This window comes from Blastocystis hominis, assembly GCF_000151665.1.
Source record: "Blastocystis hominis, Singapore isolate B (sub-type 7) whole genome shotgun sequence assembly, scaffold_5".
Lineage (NCBI taxonomy): Eukaryota > Bigyra > Opalinata > Blastocystidae > Blastocystis > Blastocystis hominis.
Window position 1 is genome coordinate 622,138 of NW_013171860.1, and position 22,903 is coordinate 645,040.

General features: G+C 48.1%; 14 protein-coding genes; 7 read left to right on the top strand and 7 right to left on the bottom strand.

Moving 5' to 3' along the window:
• GSBLH_T00004061001 (uncharacterized protein) overlaps positions 1 to 31 on the top strand; it is a gene marked incomplete at both ends in the record, with an annotated part of 2,197 nt that extends 2,166 nt beyond the window's left edge. The window contains one exon of the mRNA XM_013042900.1: positions 1 to 31. This exon is cut by the window's left edge and continues 367 nt beyond it. Within this exon, the coding sequence (XP_012898354.1) occupies positions 1 to 31 (31 nt within the window).
• A 98-nt stretch (positions 32 to 129) lies between these two features.
• Positions 130 to 2,973, bottom strand: GSBLH_T00006758001 (uncharacterized protein; the record flags this gene model as incomplete). The annotated part of the gene is made up of 13 exons (XM_013042901.1): positions 130 to 333; positions 364 to 442; positions 474 to 548; positions 583 to 683; positions 714 to 785; positions 816 to 1,044; positions 1,072 to 1,145; positions 1,177 to 1,346; positions 1,376 to 1,706; positions 1,740 to 2,318; positions 2,377 to 2,406; positions 2,435 to 2,749; positions 2,782 to 2,973. 13 exons carry the CDS (start codon positions 2,971 to 2,973, stop codon positions 130 to 132), a joined length of 2,451 nt encoding a protein of 816 aa, XP_012898355.1.
• Positions 2,974 to 3,018: 45 nt separating this feature from the next.
• On the bottom strand, positions 3,019 to 4,196 carry GSBLH_T00006759001 (uncharacterized protein; the record flags this gene model as incomplete). The annotated part of the gene is made up of 4 exons (XM_013042902.1): positions 3,019 to 3,128; positions 3,160 to 3,186; positions 3,242 to 3,323; positions 3,366 to 4,196. The coding sequence occupies 4 exons, from the start codon at positions 4,194 to 4,196 to the stop codon at positions 3,019 to 3,021; spliced, it is 1,050 nt and encodes a 349-aa protein (XP_012898356.1).
• A 159-nt stretch (positions 4,197 to 4,355) lies between these two features.
• Positions 4,356 to 6,676, bottom strand: GSBLH_T00004062001 (uncharacterized protein; the record flags this gene model as incomplete). The annotated part of the gene is made up of 6 exons (XM_013042903.1): positions 4,356 to 4,628; positions 4,659 to 5,333; positions 5,366 to 5,806; positions 5,839 to 5,958; positions 5,996 to 6,385; positions 6,419 to 6,676. The coding sequence occupies 6 exons, from the start codon at positions 6,674 to 6,676 to the stop codon at positions 4,356 to 4,358; spliced, it is 2,157 nt and encodes a 718-aa protein (XP_012898357.1).
• Positions 6,677 to 6,721: 45 nt separating this feature from the next.
• GSBLH_T00004063001 (uncharacterized protein) lies at positions 6,722 to 7,453 on the top strand. XM_013042904.1 has 5 exons: positions 6,722 to 6,885; positions 6,918 to 7,088; positions 7,119 to 7,250; positions 7,283 to 7,317; positions 7,349 to 7,453. The coding sequence occupies exons 1-5, from the start codon at positions 6,747 to 6,749 to the stop codon at positions 7,418 to 7,420; spliced, it is 549 nt and encodes a 182-aa protein (XP_012898358.1). The 5' UTR covers positions 6,722 to 6,746; the 3' UTR covers positions 7,421 to 7,453.
• Positions 7,454 to 7,898: 445 nt separating this feature from the next.
• On the top strand, positions 7,899 to 8,669 carry GSBLH_T00004064001 (uncharacterized protein; the record flags this gene model as incomplete). Its single annotated transcript, XM_013042905.1, has 2 exons — positions 7,899 to 8,531; positions 8,562 to 8,669. 2 exons carry the CDS (start codon positions 7,899 to 7,901, stop codon positions 8,667 to 8,669), a joined length of 741 nt encoding a protein of 246 aa, XP_012898359.1.
• A 174-nt stretch (positions 8,670 to 8,843) lies between these two features.
• GSBLH_T00004065001 (uncharacterized protein) lies at positions 8,844 to 10,161 on the top strand. XM_013042906.1 has 3 exons: positions 8,844 to 9,108; positions 9,140 to 9,976; positions 10,009 to 10,161. Exons 1-3 carry the CDS (start codon positions 8,994 to 8,996, stop codon positions 10,101 to 10,103), a joined length of 1,047 nt encoding a protein of 348 aa, XP_012898360.1. The 5' UTR covers positions 8,844 to 8,993; the 3' UTR covers positions 10,104 to 10,161.
• Positions 10,162 to 10,184: 23 nt separating this feature from the next.
• Positions 10,185 to 10,763, bottom strand: GSBLH_T00004066001 (uncharacterized protein). XM_013042907.1 has 4 exons: positions 10,662 to 10,763; positions 10,525 to 10,626; positions 10,445 to 10,492; positions 10,185 to 10,411 (listed from the first exon to the last, which is right to left on the bottom strand). Exons 1-4 carry the CDS (start codon positions 10,668 to 10,670, stop codon positions 10,208 to 10,210), a joined length of 363 nt encoding a protein of 120 aa, XP_012898361.1. The 5' UTR covers positions 10,671 to 10,763; the 3' UTR covers positions 10,185 to 10,207.
• Positions 10,764 to 11,317: 554 nt separating this feature from the next.
• On the top strand, positions 11,318 to 12,229 carry GSBLH_T00006760001 (uncharacterized protein; the record flags this gene model as incomplete). The annotated part of the gene is made up of 3 exons (XM_013042908.1): positions 11,318 to 11,891; positions 11,921 to 11,973; positions 12,002 to 12,229. The coding sequence occupies 3 exons, from the start codon at positions 11,318 to 11,320 to the stop codon at positions 12,227 to 12,229; spliced, it is 855 nt and encodes a 284-aa protein (XP_012898362.1).
• A 54-nt stretch (positions 12,230 to 12,283) lies between these two features.
• On the bottom strand, positions 12,284 to 13,549 carry GSBLH_T00004067001 (uncharacterized protein; the record flags this gene model as incomplete). Its single annotated transcript, XM_013042909.1, has 1 exon — positions 12,284 to 13,549. The coding sequence occupies one exon, from the start codon at positions 13,547 to 13,549 to the stop codon at positions 12,284 to 12,286; it is 1,266 nt and encodes a 421-aa protein (XP_012898363.1).
• Positions 13,550 to 13,950: 401 nt separating this feature from the next.
• Positions 13,951 to 14,890, top strand: GSBLH_T00004068001 (uncharacterized protein; the record flags this gene model as incomplete). Its single annotated transcript, XM_013042910.1, has 5 exons — positions 13,951 to 14,085; positions 14,117 to 14,241; positions 14,272 to 14,501; positions 14,530 to 14,661; positions 14,691 to 14,890. 5 exons carry the CDS (start codon positions 13,951 to 13,953, stop codon positions 14,888 to 14,890), a joined length of 822 nt encoding a protein of 273 aa, XP_012898364.1.
• Positions 14,891 to 14,909: 19 nt separating this feature from the next.
• On the bottom strand, positions 14,910 to 16,295 carry GSBLH_T00004069001 (Protein kinase). XM_013042911.1 has 7 exons: positions 16,195 to 16,295; positions 16,020 to 16,163; positions 15,905 to 15,988; positions 15,770 to 15,874; positions 15,306 to 15,737; positions 15,194 to 15,275; positions 14,910 to 15,163 (listed from the first exon to the last, which is right to left on the bottom strand). The coding sequence occupies exons 1-7, from the start codon at positions 16,204 to 16,206 to the stop codon at positions 15,066 to 15,068; spliced, it is 957 nt and encodes a 318-aa protein (XP_012898365.1). The 5' UTR covers positions 16,207 to 16,295; the 3' UTR covers positions 14,910 to 15,065.
• Positions 16,296 to 20,192: 3,897 nt separating this feature from the next.
• GSBLH_T00004070001 (uncharacterized protein) lies at positions 20,193 to 21,280 on the top strand (the record flags this gene model as incomplete). Its single annotated transcript, XM_013042912.1, has 4 exons — positions 20,193 to 20,510; positions 20,540 to 20,824; positions 20,854 to 20,937; positions 20,966 to 21,280. The coding sequence occupies 4 exons, from the start codon at positions 20,193 to 20,195 to the stop codon at positions 21,278 to 21,280; spliced, it is 1,002 nt and encodes a 333-aa protein (XP_012898366.1).
• Positions 21,281 to 21,654: 374 nt separating this feature from the next.
• Positions 21,655 to 22,503, bottom strand: GSBLH_T00007172001 (uncharacterized protein; the record flags this gene model as incomplete). The annotated part of the gene is made up of 7 exons (XM_013042913.1): positions 21,655 to 21,816; positions 21,846 to 21,906; positions 21,936 to 22,045; positions 22,076 to 22,172; positions 22,202 to 22,308; positions 22,339 to 22,472; positions 22,494 to 22,503. 7 exons carry the CDS (start codon positions 22,501 to 22,503, stop codon positions 21,655 to 21,657), a joined length of 681 nt encoding a protein of 226 aa, XP_012898367.1.
• Between the last annotated feature and the right edge of the window lie 400 nt (positions 22,504 to 22,903).

Consider the following 22,903-nt stretch of genomic DNA (forward strand, 5'->3'; position numbering starts at 1 on the left):
CTTTTTTGGTGACGGCTTGGGAAGGAGTTGAAATTTTTTTTCTCCCTTTCACTCCCCCATTCCGGACTTTAGATTTTCTCCGGGCGTTACAAAAATTAATTCCCTCTTTCGGGTCTCTTTCTGCGGCGATTAAAATGTGCTGGAAGCCGCCGTGCTGCGGGCAGATCGCTCTGTGGGAGCATAATAGAGCGCAGGCAATCGGATGGTTTCGTTGTACGAAACATCCACGTTCTTCATCACCTGCAGACGCTGATGAAGCAACTGCGAACAGAGCGTAGCCAGTCGCTGAAGGATGTCGTTAGAAGGGAGAAGCCGATCTCGGTGAGTCAAAACCTGTACATCAACACGCTCGACAGCGACTACAGCGTTTACAATCGCATTGACAAATCCAAAATTCTCGTTGGTCGATGCGATAAACGAGTTCAACGCGATGTGAACGCATCTATTCATGAATTCGCCTCGTAACAGCCCACCTGATTTGAAGCTTGGAGGGAGAATCTGAGAGATCGCTGTAAGCAGACAATCGGGAGAGCAACGGGAGCAAGTAGCTAGGCGATCAATCCACCAACAACCGATTCGTACACTAAAGAATACTCGGGAGTCAACTGATAAATCGGCGATTGGTCCGGAGACGAAACAGAAAAGCGAGACGACTGATACAGCATCAAAAACTTCCGTTGTTGCTACGTGGAAAGACTGGAACAAAGTCTTACAAGAATGATCGCATTCAATTCCGTCTTGATTAGATTTTGCAGCTTCTCGTTCTTTAGGAACCAGAACACCATCTAACATTCAAAACACATGGAATTCAATACCAAATAAGAAGCGTATTTTGTGGGAAGGAGCTTCTCTCGGATCAAAACGGACAGCTTCGAAACGACTCGTTTCGCCAAATCAATGTCTTTGATTTCTTCCAGCGTTTTTCCGATCGAATAGAATCGTTCGGGTGTGAAATACGGCGAGTAACACTTGATCGCAGCGCATTTCATCAGGGAAACGAACGCTTTGTAACGAACAAGTTTACTCAACTCCGAATCGAGTCTGCTTTATGAGAGAAAACAGAGCAAATACTCAAACGAAGGCAGTTCGAGCGTCAGCAGTTTGTTGAGGAAATCAAGCACGCGCGTGGATGTCTCGCCCTCCATCTACGACTCGAAATCCATCGAAACCGAATACTTTTAAAGCAGCTAAATAGTTTCCCAGGAACGAAACGAATAGAGTACAAATTTCATCCGATTTCATAACTGAAGACTTCGCTTCCGCCTCGTATTCTGTGATGATTCGATTCACCAAATCTCGAATTCCGATGTTATTCGGATAGCTTTGGTCCACTTTCAGCAAGCAATCTGCTCAGCACAAAACAAGCAAGTCCTACTCACTGCACTCATCTGGATTTTCAAAATGGAAGCGTTTGTCTGGTAGGGAACATGCGAGAAAAACTCCTCGATCCACTCGTTGTATTTGATTCGGATCGACTGGTTCACATCTTCGTCACTCGAGGACACAAATCGACAGAAATAGCTGAGCAGAACAACCGCGTGCTTCACTTCGCAGAAGTCAAACTTCCCGATCGAGTCGATCAGAACGTCGAAGAGAGGAAGCAGCTCGGAGGTGTACGCGGGATTCCATTCGGCAGTGGGATCGTTATTCAGCAATGCATAGGGGTAGGATTCAAAGGACTTGGACGAAGTGGCGATCAGTTTCAGCTACAAATCTGATCTGTTGTTCGTAAATTCTACCAGACGATGACGCATCGCATGACCATTCTTTTTCCCATTCACATCCTCCAACGAATCGGGCTTGGATTCCACGAGCGCTGTGAGCGAGTGGTGCAGCAGACCGAACAATCCGAGCTGCACATCGCTGCACATAAACACACCGCCACTCTCTTCCGCGATGACTTGCAACAGATCAAACGCGGAACTCCGGTAATTGGGATGATCGTTCACCATTTTCAGATACATGAAAACCAACTCCGAGGAACAGAATCGACAGTAGAAGCGCGGAAACACCGCTTTGAACTGCGAGCGAAGCTTCGTTCCCTCGGGCTGCTCTTTCAGAATCGCCTTCAGACCGTCAGCTGCTTCTTTCAGACTTTCCGTCTGCGAGATCGGGCTGCTGATCGTGTCAAGCCAGTTCATCACTTGATTGGCTCGCTCCTGATCGAACGGCTCTACAAGATCCAGAGAGGGCGCAGAGAGGTTGTAGAGCGTGTAGAGACAGTTGTTCGTCGTTGTGTACACAGGCGCGGTTCTTGATCCTTGGTTGATGCTCAACGCGCGCGAGAGCTGGATGAGAAGCTTGCTCACAGCGTCGTCCTGCGAGTCAATGAATCCATTCACACTCACTTCGATCGGCCGGCGATCTCTAGCGTACTTCACCAATTGTTGGAGCGATTTCTGCAATCTACAATCAACCCTTCGCATCGGAATACGCACTTCTTCCAGTCCGAAATGTACGTTCGAAGCAGCGCGTTCATCGTGGAGACCGAATCCTCCAACTCCAAAAAATCGTTCGATTTCTGCAATTGTTCATAGAACCACAGATACGCCAAGGCCACCGCCTCATCCGAATTGCATTCATCGATCAGGCGATCGTTCAACAGTTCGCAGCATCGATTTCTTGTTTCGTCGTTGGAAACACCGTAGCACTGGAGAAAAACGCCGCACATCCCGCCTAATTTCGTGGTAAGAGCGCGCGTTGGCCGTTTGGTATTGTTCCAGAACGATCGGAGATGGAAATTGAGAGTCTACATTGAACACAAGTTTACTTGTCGCATACGTTGATACAAGCTGAAATCGCCCATCGCCGCACTTCGACTCGCTTGTCGATTGTTCGTTCGATGAGACAACGAATCGAATCGGTGTCCACTTCGTCCAAATGATTTGCGAGAATAAAGTAAAAGGTGTTGACGATAACTTTGCGGACTTCCCACTGCGAATCTTTGATTCGCTCTTTGAGATAAGGCAGCATTCTCTCCAAAGCAGAAGGCTGCGATTCGATGATAGAATTTGCAGCCTAGAGATGACTCGTTTGGAGAAAGGAGTCCGACTTCAGAGATGGAGAGTCGAATGGCTGGGGACTTATCGTGAAACCGATTGAGATACTCCTCGAAAGGAGCGGCACTTCTACAGGGTAAGGAAGCAGTACATGGCTAACTGATAGAGGAAATCGTGTCCTTTGGTGCTAAAAATGGAATTAAGACATTGAACCGTTTCCAAACGGACCGATTCATCCATACTCAATTTGCTGGTAATCAATGGAAGAAGCAATTCGATGTATTCGTACGAAATCGAGTTGAGTTTTATCAGAATCGGATTGATCTATTCCTCACTTCGCACATCCAACAAAACATGGTCACACACTTCATAGTCATCTGTAGAAACAGAGCTCCCAACCATGATATCCGTGATGAGCTTTTGAACAGAAGGAGCCAATTTCGCCTTTTTTACACTAAGCAGATCGGTTAGGAGCTGAATATGCGCGGGGACTGGATTCTCGTCTTCACAAATCGTATTACTCAAGATAATGTCAAGGAGAGAGTAAGGAATCTTCCTATACAGATCGATTACAGCAATCATGATCTGAATGACAATGCCTCGAATTCGTTCGAGTTCGGTTTGCAATTCTTCTTCAGTGAACTGCGTGTCTTCGCTCGTGGAATCACTCTTCTTTGATTTAGAGGGACGCTTGGATGGAGTGGGAAGACCCGAATATGCATCCACGATGTGGATAATGGTTTGAAAGAGAGTGAGGGGCACATCATTGTCTTCACCACCAAAGGAGACAGCAATCTTGAGGAGGGCCGTTTGATAGATTTTCTCCAACATTTCAAAAGATCGGCGATAATTGTCAGTTTTTGAAGGACTTTCCAAGGTCTTGAGATTTTGGAGAATCAGATTCCAAATATCCTTGCTCGTTGAATCCGACAACTCTGCTTCATCGACAAATCGACACATTTCCACGAGGCAATATCCGACTAATCGCGTTATCTCTCGATTTTGTATATGGAGCATCTGTTCACTCGATAACTTCGAGAGGGCAGAGTCAAATCCATCAAATTCCGCTCGATCATTCGTTTTTCGTAATTCTTGATACATCGACTCTAGCTCTTTTATTAATTTCTGTCCCTTAAGCTGTAGTAACTGGTCATATTTACCGCTTGCCTTTTTCGACTTTTTAGATTTTGCCGGCATAATTCCTTGTAACTCTGATATAATATCCAGAATTCAGGTACGAAATAGGCACTGAAACAAAGCAAATAATTTCGAAACTGTTTGTGGATAAATAGCCGCGAAACCTCAAGGTGAAGAAACCCGCCATTTTCAACAAACAGAAGCAAAATAAAAAACACTTTACACTCTTCTCCGTTTAGGATTTAGAAATCCTCCACGACTTGCTGCCGTCTCTCCCATCTGTCTCCGACGAATGATCGCCAGCAATTCCTCACGAGCAGACCCGGGCGGGAAGTTTGACATATCATAGTACTTGGGAGCCAAGTCGATCAGCCACTCTCCCTCCACAGCCGTAATGGTCTGAATGAAGTTCTTAGAAGTCATCTTGACTGTGTGGAAGATGACCCATTTCGGCTTATTAATCACTTCGGATGAGGGATGAATGTCCACTTCCTAAGAGTTATCAGCGCAGCACGGTCACACCTGGTTGTCCTTGATTGTGGTGTACGATCCAGTCTTTTCGCGATGCGCCACCTGCATAAAGAACCCCGCGCAGAGACATTTCCGAATGTTCGTCGCGTACGAGGGGTCATCGAAGTGGTTTCCGTTCGTCACGTCGATTTTCAGCTTGCTCAAGATCCCTTCCAGCTGGTTTCGCACATTGATCGCATTGGCGATGTTGCGAGGGTTGATGTAATGCTCCTTGCACCACTGCTCGCGATCCTTCTCTTCCTCCTGCACATACGCATCGTACACTCGAAGCAACGCGATGTGGTCGCTGTCGGGATGAGAAAACGAAGACCGCACAGCGTCCGCGTCTTCCTCTTCGTCTTTGGGACGTAAAAAGAAGGGAGGGATGGAGAGCATGGCCGTGATCGTCAGCATTTCAGGAACACATCCATACTCCTTCGAACTCAGAAGGGCTTTCGATAGCTGAGGGTCCAACGGAAGCTCCGCCATTTCATTTCCCAACTCCGTTAACTCCCCTTCATCGTCCAATGCGCCCAGATAATTCAGATTCTCCAGAGCACGCATCATCGTTTCGGGTGCTGGCGGATCCATAAAGTCAAACCGAACCAGATTTTCGATCCCGAGCTTTTTCATTGTGAGAATCACAGAGCTGATATCGCTTCGCATGATTTCTGGGAACGTTTGTTCCTATCCTATGAACCCGATTGATCGTATAGTACCAATAACTGCGTCTTAAACGATTCTTCGGTATACAAATGAAAGCATTTCCCTGGACGCGTTCGGCCTGCGCGACCCGCACGCTGACGAGCCGATGCTTTGCTGATCGGAGTTACGAGCAACGATGAAATTCGGGTACGGGGATCATAGACGTTTTGCTTGCTGAATCCTGGATCGATCACATACACAACCCCGTTGATTGTGATCGAAGTCTCCGCGATATTCGTCGCAATCACCACTTTCCGGCTTCCTTCCGGCGTGGGCTCAAACACAAGCTGCTGTTGCTGGGGAGGAAGCGAGGAGAATAAGGGGAGAACCCAGAGCTTTCCCTTATCTTCTGGAATGTTCTGCGCCTCTTCTTCGAGATCTCTGCACGTGTCCATGATCTCCTTTTCTCCGGTGAGGAAGACCAGAATGTCGCCAGGAGCTTCGTTGAGATGGATCTACTTGTTGTGTGGGAGGTCGAACGGCGTACCTTGAGAACCAAAGCCTTCGCAGCCTCCACATAATTGTCCTGCGCTTCGTTGGTAAAGAAAGATTCCACAGGGAAGGTTCGGCCAGGGACAGAGAAAAGAGGAGCATTGTTGAAGTATTTCTATGTGTTAGTCATTGCATTGCATTGCATTGCATACCTGGAATCGACCCGCATCCAGAGTTGCACTCATTACGATTAGTTTCAAATCAGGACGCTTCGGTAATAGTTCTTTCAGTAAACCCATCATTATATCCGTCGCTAATGTTCGTTCGTGAGCTTCATCCAACAAAATTATAGAATAACGAGACAATAAAGGATCGTTCATTGCTTCTCGTTCTAACATACCGTCTGTCATATATTTCAACTTTGTTCGTTCACTCGTATAGTCTTCAAATCGAATCGTGTAACCAACCTCCTCCCCAAATTCAACGTCCATTTCTTCGGAAACACGTTTGGCAACAGTCAAAGCAGCTACACGACGAGGTTGAGTACAGCAAATCATTTTATTCGAATCAGGATTTTTAGACAAATAGTGAAGCGTTAAAGCCTACTTCATTCAAAACACTCGAAAACTACTTACTTGAGGAATTTGGGTTGTTTTGCCCGATCCTGTTTCTCCCTCCACAATAATTACTTGATTGGAATCAACGGCTTGTTCGAGTGTATCAAGAAACTCGAAAACGGGTAATTTCTTTCTCCCTTCCAATATTTTGTAATAATTATCCGAGAAGGGCTTTCCAGTGAGCGGGTTTTGCTTCGACTGAGTAATAATTTTCACAGCATTCGTTTCTCTATTTAGCGCACGCAAATCGATCGCGGGCCTCTGCGTTCTGTGCATTTAGAGGAATCTGCCTTGCTTAGAAAATTATTAGTCGTTTGTTTTTTATAAACTATTTCGCTATTTTGAAATGCCTCAAACTGAATACGTCGACTATTATTCGCTTCTTGGAGTGGAAGTAGAAAGTGACGTAAAGACAATTCGAAGGGCATTTCAAAAGGCTGCTCTGAAATACCATCCAGATAAGACCAAGGGAGATAAGAAATTAGGTACAACCATTTTGAAGTGATTCATAGCGTAGCTGAGTTGTACCAGTTAATTAGCGAAGCTCGAGATGTTCTTATGGATGAACAGAAGAGAGAAGCCTATAATAAGAAGCATAAGGCTATGCTAGCGAGGAAAAGCAGAAGAGAGAACATGGACAAGCGGCAGCGTGAGCTAACGGAAAGTTTGTTGGCCAGAGAGGAAGCTGGTAGTTCTAAACGCGTAATTTTACTTGTAGCAAAAAGAAGACGAAATGGAGAGATGACGGAAAAAGAACGACTCATCTATCGGATTCGACAGGTGAAACTAGAGGACGAGAAGACGATTGAGCAAATGTTACATGAACAGTCTATTCCTGTTGTTTCGCAAGGTACTGCCTAGCCTTCCTTGTATAATTCCTAGTTCGTCCATTGGATTATTCGAAAACCCTGATTCGAGTTTGATTGTTTTTGCTCGCTCATTTTCTAGCCTGCTAACTATGGAGAGAAGACCATGGAGCGATTGATCCAAGCTGCATCTGCGCCTCGTAGTGTATTATAGTTTCCTTTTCCCTTTATCTTTTTTTCTGTGGAATGTTTGTTTTATCGAAATTGAGTTTGTGTTGCGGCCGATTTGGGGGATACAAAGCCGCAGTTCCATTTCTCATTCGAGCCTTGTCGCAAACTCCCAGTTCTGAATCGACCCCTACGATTGTATCGTTTCTTCATTCCGTTTTCTGTGACAACCTATCGTCGGAGACGTTGGAAGGAGATCTTTCTCTATCCTCGCTTCAGCAGCAGCTCGTTGAGAAACAGATTATTACGGAAAGTGATAGAGAGCAAGTATGGATGTGTATGGAATAGTAATGAAGATGAGTCAAGTGATGAGTGAGTTTGATAAGCTTAAAACTTCTGGTTCGGATCTTGCAACGATTCTACAGCATATCAGGGAAAACGAGTTCTTTTCTACTTTCTGCAATGCCTCCAAGCGGTCGGTGACTATTGCTGACTATTGTACATACTACATGCTCTATCCCTATATGGTATATTTTTCTCTCTTTTCTTGCCATCCAGGCAACATTATCACCTTCCAATGGGAACGACCCCTTAGCGAGCTACTACATGCGAATGCAGAATTTGAAGAACATCCGATCGAGTGCCTTCGCTCCTCCGATTCTTCAGCTCAAACAAAAGAAACAGAGTTAGAAAACACCCGTTCTTCGATTGTAGAATCATCCAGTCCTGCTGCTACTCCTGCTGCGGCTGCTCCGCTCACACCTGAAGAGTGCTTGTCGCAGCTGGACATTCGTGTAGGTCGCCTCGTAAAGGTTTGGAATCATCCCGACAGCGATAAGTTGCTCTGCGAGCAAGTGGATGTTGGAGAAGGAGTTCCGCGCAGTATTGGATCGGGTATCCGCGCGTTCCATTCGGCAGAGGAGATTCAAGGTCGTTTAGTGTGTGTGATGTGCAATTTGAAGCCAAAGAAGCTGGCTGGATATCCGTCGAACGGAATGCTGCTCTGTGCCTCCGTGAAAGACCACTCGAAAGGTGCGCTGATAGATCCCCCCGAGGGTAGTGAAGTGGGAGAGCGCGTCTGCTTCGCAGGGATTTCAGGGAATGCGGCAGCGCCGAGCCAGGTACACAAGAAGAAAATGCTGGAGACTGTGCTTCCGGTATGTGTTTCTTGTGGATTGGGAACGTAGTACCTCCATACGAACAACGAAGGCGTTTGCTGTTTTAAAGAGATCCCTTTTTCCACATCGCGGGGAGTGTGTACCTGCAAGAGCTTTCCAAACGAATCGGTGTCGTGAATTGTTTGTTGAAAAACAGCCTATCTCCGTTTCTGCATGGAGGTGAGGGCAAAAGAGAGAATAATTAGCATAAAAATGTTTAAAGACATATTACCGATTCTACCGTGAAACAAACAAAAATCGCGGTTATAAGGTAATATTGATCTTTAGTTTAACCACAAAAAATTCTAATGTCTGATTATAGTATGTGATGTTTTGTGCAACTTTGTTTGTTTGAGCAGTGTGTAACCTTGTATAGGAAAGTCGCCTGAGGTTGACAATAATGTTGATCTTGAATCTAACTGGGATAAGGAAGTGGAGAGCTTCGATGATTTGAATCTGAACATGGACCTCCTCCGTGGTATTTATTCTTATGGTTTTGAGAAACCCTCTGTAATTCAGCAGAAGGCTATTCTTCCTGTGCTGGAGGGTCACGACACAATTGCACAAGCTCAGTCCGGTATGTGCGAGAGAGGTTGAGTGATAGTTAGGTACTGGAAAGACAGGTACTTTCTGTATCGCTGCTCTTCAGATGTTGGATTTGAATGATCCTAGCACGCAGGTTCTGATTATGGCTCCTACTCGTGAGCTTGCTTTACAGATCTTTAATGTTTTGCGTCACTTGTCTCACTTCATGAACGTGACGATGCACTGCTGTGTGGGAGGAACTGCTCTTCAGGAGGATATGAAGATGCTGGAGGGAAGTATCCAGATGATTGTGGGTACTCCCGGCCGTGTAAATGACTTGCTGCAGCGTGGTCTGCTGAACCTGAGCAACTGCAAGCTGTTCTGCCTGGACGAGGCCGATGAGATGCTCAGCCGTGGTTTCAAGGAGCAGATCTACGAGGTGTTCCAGTCGCTGAAGGACAACGTTCAGGTTGCTTTGTTCTCGGCCACGATGCCTCAGGATATCCTGGATATCTCGAAGAAGTTCATGCGCGACCCTGTTCGCATTCTGGTGAAGAAGGACGAGCTGACTCTGGAGGGTATCAAGCAGTTCTACGTGGAGATGGATAAGGAGAGCTGGAAGTTTGAGACTCTGTGCGATTTGTACGAGTCGATCACCATCGCTCAGGCCATTATTTACTGCAACACTCGCAGAAAGGTGGACTGGCTGACGCGTTCGATGCGAAACAAGGACTTCGTGACCTCGGCTATTCACGGAGATATGGATATGCAGGTCCGCAACTCCATTCTGAAGGAGTTCCGAAGCGGCGCCAGCCGTGTGCTGATCACTACCGATCTTCTGGCGCGTGGAATCGATGTGCAGCAGGTGTCGCTGGTCGTGAACTACGATTTCCCGACCGACCGAGAGAACTACATCCACCGTATTGGTCGCTCGGGTCGTTATGGACGAAAGGGTACTGCCATCAACTTCATTCTGCCCGAGGATCGTCCCATGATGGAGGAAATCGAGCAGTTCTATCACACCACCATCGAAGCCCTCCCCGCTGATATTAAAAATCTCCTTTAATTTTTCCTAGTCGTGGTCTGGTTATAGTTCCAATAGTATCGGTTGTTTGTTGCAAACAAGGCGCTATTCGTTTGTTCGTTACTACTTAATGCTTCTTGGCGTAGTGAGCCTTGAAACGAGCGAAGTCGTTCATGGCAGCCTTCTCAGCACGAGCAGCCAGCTTCTTAGCCCAGGAAGTCTCCTTCCACTTGTTATCGATGTTTCCAGCCACGAAAGCGTTCTTCACTTCAGCAGACTTAGCTCCACGCTCGATGGAGATGACGAAGTCAGTGAGGTAAAGGCGAGATACCTAGTACTCAGCACTCCTCTTCCACACTCCTACATTGATCTGTTGTCTCTTTACACCAGTGGTGGGTCCATCGATCAGAACCTGACACGTTACACATATGCTACACATCCTACTCTCTTTCCGTCAATAATATCAACGATGGTACACAACTTACCGAAGTTGGGTCCATAGTTAATGTAGGCAACGCGACCGGCCTCAACAAAGCGAGTGAACACCTACGACCACCATTAGAACCACCCCCACACAGAACAGCGAACATGCTCACCAAGTGGGCCTCTGAGCGCCTTGGTATGTTCAATGCACTCTACATTCAAAGACACGTACCATTGTATGTAATAAAGGTAGGACAAACGAAATCTGATTGAATCAAAACTAGTCGTAGATAAAATCAGGACATTTTCGATCATAATAATACTACTAGGACATTTGGGCCCCTCGCTGAATATACGCCCGACTCAGCCCACAATGCTATTTTTTAAATTAGAGACCGGTCGAGGTCGAGCGGTCGAAAACATAAAATTCTTGAGATAGGATCATGGATCAGCTCGATCGGCTCTCAATCAAGGAGTTACTTGATCTAAATACGGCTATCCAGAATGAAATCGCGTTACGCCTAGTTCGAATGAGTGAGGAGAATGAACAACGAACGAGTTTTTTTCGATCTTTGATATCTAGTGAAGCAAAACTCGCTTGTTTCGATGGATCGTCGCGATGTCTCTGTTACTACCGATATTCAGGTGAAACAAGTAAAAAATCCGAGTTGGATTAACACTGGGAAATTGCGTGCTACTGTATTTTTATAAATGAGATTTGACTTAGGCCAATCGCTTTCTCTTTCGAAATGTCGAATCGAGTCCCTATATTTCCAAACGCACTGCACATAAGTAGTCTCCTTTCGCGATTATCATGCAAAGAGACATTATTTGGGATGTTCGTTGGTGTCCTCACGAAGGGGAGTCGGATCTGTTCGTGTCTGGAAGTGCAGACCACACTGCCAGGATTTGGAAAGTGGATACGGAAGCACACACCATGAGTGTGCTTTGGAGCTACAGTGGCCATGACGGCTCCGTCAATACTGTACGATATCACCCCACTAAAAATATCATCTGCTCCTCCTCTGGAGACCGAACTTGTCACATTTGGAAGCCATCTCTCTCCAACAGTCTCAAAGAGTACCAATCGAATTGTCTGCGCTCACTGAACAGAGAAAACGACGAAGAGACCCCGTCGCATCGTTCTCTCCTTTCCGAGTCCCAGATCATCACAAAGCCGCTCATCAAACTCATCGCTCATCAGGGCTTCGTAACGACCGGCGAGTGGTCCGCCGACGGCTCTCAAATCTTCACAGGGAGCCAAGACGCCACGATCAAGGTCTGGGACATGGGGGATGCATCCAAGCCGATGTTTACCTTTCCAGGACACGATTCCACGATCACCAGCATCGCTTGCCATCCATCGAACACGAATTTGTTCTACTCATGTAGGCGAAATCGATCGAATGCATCGCAGCTTCGCAAGATAAAACGATCCGAATGTGGGACACGCGCGCCTCGTCGTATATGGTAAGACGCACAGCGAGGTGTGGAGTAGATTAACGTCCTGCATGGCCATGAAAAAGGCGTGTCGCATGTGATGTTTGATCGGCATAATCCGAGTGTGCTGATTAGCGGGAGCGACGACTGCACGGTGAAGCTGTGGGATGTCAAAACACTGCAGTGTTTGGTGACGATCCATACGAGTTATGTGATGAACCACTTCTCGCAGAGTCCTGAAGATGATATGCTCTGTATTCCTTCTCGAAATGCGTCGGCAGAGTGAGGATGGGGCGTGGGATCGAGCGTAGAATCTACACGTCGCAGGGAGATCCGCTTACTATTTTGTCGGGAGGGGGGAACGGACATAGTCGAATGATTGTGTCGTGCGACTGGAACAATAATGGCATTCTAACCGCGGGACTGGATCGAATGATCTGTCTGTGGGATGTGAATAGTGTGAATAAGGAATGATTGCGCTGACGTGTTTGTTGCAAGAAACAGAGCAGATTGCCGTTGTGTAGTTTGAGGGGAAGCGGCCCATCTTTCCGTCGAGTCTTCCTTCCCACCAGCCGCTCGGATCTTCGCGAATGACCTCGATTCGATCTCCCTCCTTGAACGAAAGCTCGCCGGCCTCGGCGCTGTCCAGGGAATAGAGAGCCTGCACGACACGATTGGGCTTGGGAGGAGGAGTGGGGAGAGGCTGCGAGTAATGTTCACTCACTGTGTGTTTCGGGTCCAGCATGTTGAAATCGCGGAATACTGGAGGCTCTATGTAGGTAGACTCGGGCATGGCGATTTCTGGAGCCACGTAGTTCATTTCAACGTTCTCTCCACACTTGATGCGATCCACAACGTCTTCGATGCTTTGCGTCACTTTCTTCACCGATTCGTCCCCGAAACTTGACGAAATCGTTTTCATCGCCTCGTTCTGCCGTTCCACCAGGAAGATTTCGCATGCCACGAGTGTAGCGGTTTCATGGGAGAGAATCGCGGATCCTTTTGCAATCAATTCTTCAAACCTCTTTTCAAGATACGCGGTATGTTCTTGAAGCATTTGATAATCGTGGTCCATTTTCATTCTGAATTTATCTGCGTTTACCGAGTCTCCTTTTCGCTCATACATGCTGCATTTGTTGCGGTGCGAATCGTAATCTGTAACAATGTTCTTGCGCGTTTTCACCACCTTTCCCACTTCTGCAAACTCGCCATCTAGCAGCTGCTCGATTCGCTTCAATATGTGAGCACGGAGAACGCAAATAATCGCTCTGCGAGTATAATCATACTCTCCTTGCAGAACATTGTGCAGGTTAGTAATGGCGATTTTGTATGTGTTCATGTCGGTCGTACCTACATCGGACTTACTTGTGAAACGCAAAAGTTCGTCAGCAAGTCTTCGGTTTGTGTCGCACCACGTATCCACGTTCTGAATCAAAGACACGCACTGTGTTCCCAGCATCTTCAGATTTCCTTCCACTTCTGAGAACTGGTGAAAGGCCAAGTCATAGGTTGCATCCGTCGTAATTTCTGACTTTCCCGTCGCCACCTTAAATTGCTGACTGAGCCTTCTCTTGGTTGTTTTGAGTGACTTTACTATCTTGTCCATAAGTTGTCCCTCTTCAGAGATTCCGGAGAAATAAGATTATATGCAGTTGTTACTGAACATAATCATGATCATATTCATCCGTCATTCCGAGGATATATACGTGAGTGATATACATGCATCCGTTCTTTTTACAAGATTCACTTTTATACTTGTGAGTGAGGTAGAAGTAGAGAAAAGTTGGAATTTGAGCAGTTTAGGTGGATTGACGAAAATGGATTTTATACTCCTTCTTATTACCCATTTATCACTTGTCACTTAACGCATACACATTCTGCCTGATTCTCTGATTCATTCTTGTCCCTCCCAGCCATAATCTTGCTTTTCTTGCCATTCTATTCACCGTCTATTCCCCTTCAAATAACTTTCCACAACTTCCAAAGTGCTCACAAAATCATTTTCTCATGCTGTATTTCATCGGTCTTGGATTAGGAAACGAGAAGGATATCACTCTTCGAGGACTGGAGGCAGTGAAGTCCTGCGATAAGATTTTTCTAGAGAATTACACTTCTGTGCTGTGTGTGGGCAAAGAAAAATTGGTAACCATTGGGTCAGCGAAATAATACGCAGGAAGAGCTGTTTGGACATGAAATAATCGTTGCTGATCGTGATCTCGTTGAGTCGAATGATGAAATGATTTTGAAAGACGCCAGTACATCGAACGTGGCGTTCCTCGTCGTCGGCGATGTATTTGGGTTGGAGTTTCCTCTCTTTCTCGAACTTAGTGCCACCACGCACACGGACCTCTGGATTCGTGCGAAGCAGCAAAACATTCCAGTTCAGGTGATTCACAATGCTTCCATTATGAATGCTTGTGCTTGCTGTGGTTTGCAGCTCTACCGATTCGGCCAGACGATTTCGATCTGCTTCTTCACCGAAACCTGGAGACCGGACAGCTTCTACGAACGCATCGTCCAGAACCACTCCATCGGCCTCCACACTCTGTGCTTGCTCGGTAGCAATCGATCGTAATTCCCATCCAGACATCAAGGTGAAGGAGCCGGACTTCAAAGAGCTGATGAAGGGTCGCACCGTCTATCTTCCTCCCCGCTTCATGACCTGCAACCAAGCGATCGACGAGCTTTTAGAGGTGGAGGAGAAGCACGGCAAGGGAGGTATAGACGAGTCCATCTGTGAACGCTAGTGTGTGGTCCGGACGCGTTGGCGGTGGGCTTGGCTCGCGTGGGGCAGGAAGACCAGTTCATCTGTTTCGGCACGCTCAAAGACCTCCGCGAAGTCGACTTCGGCGCCCCGTTGCACAGCCTGATTCTCTGCAGTCCGGAGCTACACGAGATGGAGCGGGAGATGCTGGAGTACTTCAGTGTGAAGAAGCTCTCTGCGTGATCTGTTTGCAACAAACACGTTCATTTATCATACAAGGCTAGTTTGGAATTGGTCTATAGGGCGCTCTGGCGCTCTCTTTGGCTGCTGATTACGAATCCATTCATTCATTCATTCACTCATTCACTCATTCACTCATTCACTCATTCACTCATTCACTCATTCACTCATTCATCAATCAATCATCGAAAAGCCCTTCGGGCAGCGGCGCGCCGTCCGGGAGCTGCTTCAGCGCTCGCAGCTCGTCAAAGAAGGGATGGCGCAGCACTTCGCTGGCTACACCTCACGCCATTTCCCCTCCCTCACCCGTCAATCGGTCCTCTGGGATGTACACCAGCAGCTTGCTCATCAGATCGATCGCCTGCGCGTCGTGGCAATGCACCAGCACCTTCACATCACGCCTCTCCGTCTCGCTCACCTCGCTCAGATCCTTATGAGCGATATTCGGAAACTTCCCGGGATTGTAGTTCGGATTCATCCGCCGCACCTGCTCGTCCGTCGGCGTCCCCAGCACCTTGATGATCTCGACCATCTGTCCCACGTTGTTCTCGCCAGGGAACAGCGAGGAGCCCGTCAGAAGCTCGGCCACGACGCACGCCATGCTCCAGATGTCCACCGCCACCGTGTAGTTCGTCGCGCCGAAGATCAGCTCCGGCGCGCGGTAGTAGCGCGAGCAGATGTAGCAGACGTTGGGCTCGTTGGGGGACAGGCGCTTCGCGCTGCCGAAGTCGCAGATCTTGATCACGTGTGTCTTGGGATCGATGAGCACGTTCTGCGGTTTGATGTCGCGGTGGCAGATGCCGCGCGAGTGGATGTAGGCGAGGCCTTTAAACATCTGGTAGGTATACAGCTGGAGTAAAAAAAGAGAGATGCGATCGATACCTTGACATAGATGAGGGGAAGCAGGGTATGGGCCCTCACAAAACGCCTGTTATAGCGGTAGAGGTTATCCGGAATGTACTCCATTACCAGATGAAGATATTCTCCCTAGAAGTCATGGGAACTGACAAGCAACACAGCTTCCGTTTGCGAGTAAAAGGAATTGTACAGCGTCACAACGTTGGGGTGGCTGAGCAACTTCATCATTTGTAACTCGCGATTCTACAAGATTACTGGAAAACACAGAAAACACCTTGTAGTTCTTGTCCTGAAAAACTTTCTTCACGGCGACTATTCTCCCCGTGCCGCATTCCTCCGCTTCATATACAATTCCAAAGGTTCCTTTGCCAACGGCTCTGATAACCGAATATTGTGTTACTCGTCTCTGGAGTGGTTGCTGCCGATCACAACTCGATAAATACACTCACTCGCAAATTCATGTTGATCTTTCAAATAGATATCTTTTCAATAGTGCTAGTATCCTTGCAAAATCCTACCCGGCCTTGGATTCAGAATAACCGCAATAAGGATTTCCCTTTTGTATATACTTTAACAACACGGACTTCCCCGCGGGAGTTTTCTCCTCTTTCGCTCTTCATTTTTTTCTTAATGAGTACAAAGTCAAATAGACGTGCTAAAGGAGATAAGGGACCTGCCAAGAGTAGCCAGTCCCAAAACTTTATTTCCGCATTGTCTGACCCAAGTCTTGTAAATATGGACTTGCTGAATGGGGTGTCATTTAATTCGCCAATTTCTCCTTCGCAGACTGTGTCCGTCGGTCAGACTGCGGTCTATTTTGGTAATAACGAGCTCTATCGAAGCAAAATCAAGCTCTTGCTCAAGAAAAGCACAGTAACGCGCATTCGAGTGAGATTGAACTTGGAGTGTGAGTGTAGGCGTTAAAAGAGATGGAGCCGGTGTTTGCTTCTGCTTCCAAGCAGGATGTGAGTGAAATGATGCCCTCCCTCTGCTTCTACTACAATGAAATGCTGTATTGCCAGAGTTTTCAAGTCCGATACGAAATCAGTAAACGTAGTTTTGTTGTCCGGTGTCTATTTTCAGGTTTGAGAGAAGCCTTGGGAGTTCTTAGGAGCGATGTGAAACACTTTGTGAAGCACTTCATGGTACCTTTACAGATTTACATGTGCGATGTAAACAGTTCTGTCAAGCAGTTTAGCACCGATCTGTTCAATGTTTTTGCCTCTGGTTGTGCGTCATCCGCAGGAAATAATTCCAGAAGAGCGTCGCAATGCTGTCCTCGCCAAATACTTTGAAGAAACTCTCCTTCTGGCCGATTCTCTCGGTCATGCAGATTACAATTTGCTAGATCAGCACCACACCGAAACAGGTCCTGTTTCTTCGCTTCTTCCATCTCTAGAATCAATAAGCGACTCCATGGAGCGACTCCACACCACATCCCAACTCGTCTTCACCGCCTTGCTCCAATATCGAATCCCTATTCCCTCCTCTTCCATTTCTCTTTATCGCTCCGCTCTCTTCGCGGGCATTCGCGAGGTCACGCAGACTGGCGGAGCCAACACGCTCATCCTCGTCATGGAGATCGCGAACTCGCTTCCCTGGGACACGCTCGACTTTTCTTCCACGGAGGCGATGCAGTTCAGCAGCCAGGTTCGCAAGCTGCTTTCCGAAACGGGTCCCAAAGAAACACCTGCCACGAAGAGCCATCTCGACAACATACTAACGATGTGGATGACGCTTTCGCTGAAGTGGGTGGCAGGGCAGCATGGCGATGTAGATATCCTGCGATCTACGCGGAAACCAAGCTGGAATCCTACACGAAAGTGCTGCTGACGCGGCTTCGCAAGTACTCGAATTCGTCTCATTCGATGCAGAAACAATCCCTTCGGAGTCGTCGCCTGCGAGAACTTCTCGTTCGTCTTCCGCGTGTTTGACCGCTGTCTTGTGCAGCCCGCAGGGCAGTCGGCTGCGCAGTGGAGTGGCGCGCTGTTCGACGCGCTGTTCCCTTCCAATCCCACATTCCAGCCCTCCGAATCGCTGATTCCCGTGTATTTGGAGCTGGGAAAGCAGTTGCTGAGCCAAGAAGCGGAGGCAGAAAAGGCAGAAGCGGCGGACCACATCACGCCCATGTTTCTGCGGTTCTTTGAGCACGCGTCGAACGCTGCGCTGAATCAGCTTCTGACGATTCTTCCCTCGCTCGTCGAAGCGAATCCCGCGATTTTCTCGCATTATTTCGCTTCCTATTTCCTCGCCGCGCTCAAAGACGTCCAGAACCCACACCAATCCGATCGTCTGCGCGTGTTGTCGGCGCTCGCCAACACGTCGATCGCCTCGGAAGTTTCGCAGTGCGTCCAAACGCAGATTCAGTGCGTGATCGAAGACTATTTGAAAGGATCCATTCCCGATCTTTCCATTTTGAAGCACGTTTTCGCGCGGCTTCAGCAATACGCGGCCCAATTCGCCGATTTGATCGGGTTTCTCGCCAGCGAATTGGCGGGCTGCGAAGAAAAAGTGACCTCGCAGATCCTCGCGGAGATTGCAACGCACCTGACCGACGAATTCTTCGAAGCCAGTGCGCTCCCATCGCTTCTTTGACTTTAGAAACCGCCGTGCTCAAGAGCTACATCGCCCTGCTTTCCTCCCTCGGAACCGCGGGGAAAACGCTCGTCGACGCGCTGCGCAGCCGCATTGGTTCGTTGGATTCCCCGCGGAACCTCCGCGCCTTCCTGCTGGAACTGCTGAAGGATCTGGACCTTCCCGGCCTGCAGCGCGATGTGATTGAGTTGGTGGATGTGCATGACGCGACGCTGCTGCTTGCAATCCTGGAAGACTCGCTCGTGGTGAATTCAGAGGAGATGATGCGTCGAATCGAAGCGGTTCTCAGCGATTTCGAAATCGATTTCGTGCTGACTTTGTTTAAAGGACCGCTCGCGAAGCAGTTCTCCGCTCGGTCGATCGAGACGCTGATTGCGATGTTGATCGCACTCCCCGACTCGGAGCGACTGGATCGGAAGGACGCCATCGCGGAGATCTCGCTGTCGTCGTTCTACGAATCGCTGGTGAATCATTTCGTCGATTGGCTGCAGCAGAACCTTTCGGACGCGCAGTTCGTGTTCTTCTCCGACCTGCTTCCGCTGTGCGTGGATTATCTGCAGCCTCTCCGCGAGCTGTTGGAGAGCGAGGCGTATTGGAGACAGATCCTCACCGGCTCGTTCGATTACGATTTCATTCTCGAAGCGATCAGCGAAGTGGATTTGGTGTTGGACCCTTGTTTGCATCTCTCTCCGGTGTCTCACATGATTCGCTTTGTGCTCTTCCAGACCTTCCACGTGTACGCGACGTTCTCTTTGGTTTATCGTAGCTCGCTGCGCCACATCCAATTGCGATCGGTCGCTTGCTCCATTCCCGATCTCATTCAGGCCTTCTCTCTCTTCCAATCCATCCCCTCCAATTCCCCTAGTACCTCTCTTTTCATTTCCTTCGCTCACCCATCAGAATACGATCTTTATGTAACGGCTCTGCCCAGCTTCATCACGCTCCTCTCCGATTTTGAGCTCCCCGAGATCCTCAAATCCGCCATTCCGCACCCGCTTCTTTCCAAATATCTGAAGAAGCTCTGCCATTCCAACGAGGCCTTCGAGTTCCACGACGCCTCTCCCCTCACCGACGTCTACTACGCCCAGCTGGCTTCCTGGATGGCCTCGCTGCACTCCGCCCTCGCCGGGACCTCCGTTTCCACGTTGCTCGACGCGATGCGATCGCTGGAATGCGGACTGAATCGCTTTGTGGCGTTGACTGGAGAGGAGCAGAGTCGCCTGACGGAGCTGGCGAAGGAGCTGTGCTCGCTGTTCTACGCAGTGAAGGGAACGGCGACGGCGACAGCGCTCAGCGAAGCGTGTAAAGAAGAGAAGGAGTTCGTTCCCGCGATGATCTCGCTGGTGACGAGTATTTTGTCGCTGTATTCGCTGAATCAGGACATGACGCAGCTGTTCGAAGGCGAGGTGTGGAACATTCTGGCGCAGTGCAGCGCGTCGTTCGTCGATTTCCCGTTCCTTTGTTTGGGTTTGGAGGCGTGTGATGAATAATAGTAACGCGGTCGTTGAAGATGATGCTGCGAATCCATGAATTGAATGCGTACACAATCCCGGAAGCGGTCTACAATTCGCTGCTGCTTCAGTTCAGCACGTCGATTCTCTCCGTTCTGAATCGCTATCTCCAAACGCCGATCGCATCGCGGCATCGCAGCGTGTTGGCTCGCATCTACAAGTCGATCTCGACGCTCCATCTCCCTTCGATCACTTCGCAACTCACCGATTGGATTTCCCAATTCGCTGATTCTTCTTCTTCTTCTTCTTCGTTGGAGCAATCGGTCGATTTGACGATCTGCATTCTCTTCTTATTGCGAGAAAGTCGCGTTGCGATCGCCGTCTCATCTGCAGAACACTCCATGAATTCGGTGCTTCAGGCTCTTCAACGACTCGCAAACCCCGCTCAGTTTGAGAACGCTGCGGTCGAGAAGCTTCTTCTCTATCTCATCATCGTGTGCTACGAAGCCGATGCGATCACTCAAACCGAGGACTTGTCGCACGAAGACGAGCAAGCCGAGCTCTCCGACGAAGCGCGCGCCGCGCAGTTCGAAACCCAGACGCTCTTCGACGGTTTGAATTCCCTGGTTTCCACGCTGTTCAGCACGGAACTGCTTCCGAACGCCTTCACGACGATCGTTCGACGCATCCCGCAGACCTCGCTCACCTCCAAGAGCCGCGTTTGCGTTCAAAACTCGTTTCATTGTAGCCGGCCTATCCGGATCTCTCGCCGATGGCGCTGTTCCAAGCGGACTGGGAGTCGCAGATCGCGATCTACACGTTGTACAGACTGGGTATTTCCTTCCCTGCGCAGCTGCAGTACTTGTTCATCAACAATGTGAACGGGCTTTCGCAGCAGCGAGTGATGTCGCTGCGCGCCTACACGCATTTCTACCTAACGAAGCCGGTTTTGCTGGAGAACGTGAAGCGTGCGACGCAGATTTTGCAGAAGGAGGATCTGGAAGACGTGACGATTGACACGAAGTCGGACGGCGTAGGCGCGAGGAGAGGGGTGAGACGCAGATTTACATGCAGTTGATGATCGATATGACGCCGGTGGTGGTGCATTTCGTGTTCTCCGACTATTATCCGCTGGATATTTCGATCGTAGCTTAGCGATTGGCCTCCCATGCAGCTGATTCATAACCAGAACTCCTTCCTGCGCGCTGCGTCCGTCGAGAAATGGCAAGTGATGATCCGCAAACGACTCTCAAACAACCGGCCTTTCTATATGAGCATGGTTCTCATCGCCAAATCGCTGCTTCACCACGTGTCCAATCTCGAGCCCTGCCCGATTTGCTACTGCGTGCTGCACCCTTCGACGCATTCGCTGCCCGATCGGAACTGCTCGCACTGCGTGGGACGCTTCCACAGCAGCTGCTTGACGACGTGGTTCAAAAACTCGCAGAGTCACAACTGTCCGCTCTGTCGACAGCCCATCGCGTTGTAGTCATTTGTTTGTGCGTTTGTTTGTTTGCTTATTAATTAATTTATTAAATTATCTATCTATTTATTTATTTATTTATTTATTTATTTATTTATTCTCAAACACACCACCCTCTCAATTTACAGATCCGTCCGCCTTCACCTCCACCTCTTTGTTCGCTTCTTCCTTCTTTTTGTATTCCTCATCGGCCGCTTTGCTCGCTTCCTTCACCGCTTCACGCACTTTTTGCTCCTCCTCCGCAGCCTTCTTCTGCTCCTCCTCCTTCTTCTTGGCTTCCTCCTTCTTCTTCTCTTCATCCTGCCGCTTCTTCTCCTCGTCTTGGCGCTTCTGCTCCTCCGCCTTTCGCGTCGAATCGTCTTCTTTCTCCAACTGATCCTTCATCGACCACCAAGTGTGCATATTGCGAGGCGCCTTCTCGTTCTTCTACCATCGAGTTCCAGTCCCGCCCCTACCGCTAAAATGTTCTCCCAGTGTCCACGCTCCTTCTTCTTCATCATGAGCACTACGCGACCCACCGAGGCGTCGTTCCAACGCGATTCCTTCCATTCAATCCAACGAAAAGCAATACTTCTGGATTCAGCTCCTTGCGCAGCGCCAGATTCAGCACGAACTTCTTCTTGGTCGAAGGACTAGAGTGAATGGAACCTGGCAAACTCACCATTTGGACTCCACATACACGGATCGCTCAGAGAACGTGATGTTGGCAACATGGCAACCGAGCGTGGCAGGAGTGTCCCATTTGTGAGCGTATTTAATATTCACATTGATCTAGTCTCGATTGCGATGGAAAAACAGTACATCATTCATTCCCTGAGCCCACTGGAAAGCGGGACTAATCACTGCCCAGTCATTCTTGTTGTTATTGATCATATTCTGTATTTTCTGAAGATTGGATCTAGCTCACAGCGAAAAGAAGCAGCCAACCTGATAATGGCAGCCGATCGAGAAAACGCAGAAGAAATATCGATTTTCTGCTCTTGTGCAACATTTACAATGTGTTCAGCAGCCGACCACCAAGAACGCTGAACTGCCTACAAGTCATGTTTCAAGAAAACCCGTACAATCGAAATAATGTTCTTGTCGATCTTCTCGTTCGACTCAATACGTTGGCGCAGCCACTCGATTGCCTCGTCCTCCGATGTGCACTCACTGAACGCCACTCCCTCTGCCGTAGATAGAATTACAAAACAGAATGCTAGAAACAAAAACGAAAAACACTTCCTCATATCGAAATGATAATAGAATCGATCAGATTTCTGGAACAATGGGAGTTTCATTGGTAAGAGTCATTCAAAATGACTCGATTCTTGTAATAAATACACATTCAATAGAGTTTTGCTTGTTCTTTTTTTATGCTTGACCGTATGAGAAATAGTACTGTTATTTGGCAAGGAGACAGGGATTCTTTTTTATAACAACATAACTCCATGGGTGTATGTACATGGGAGAAAGAGATTGATAGTTTTTTACTTTATATTTTTAGGCAAGATTATGCAATTGTTTTCGAATTGCTATTTTGAGTTTTAAATCCTCATCGATTCTGGTGAGTTACACAAAAAATAAATATATATATATATTATTTACCGAATGACCAATAATTAGTTCAATGATTCGTATGTACAATTC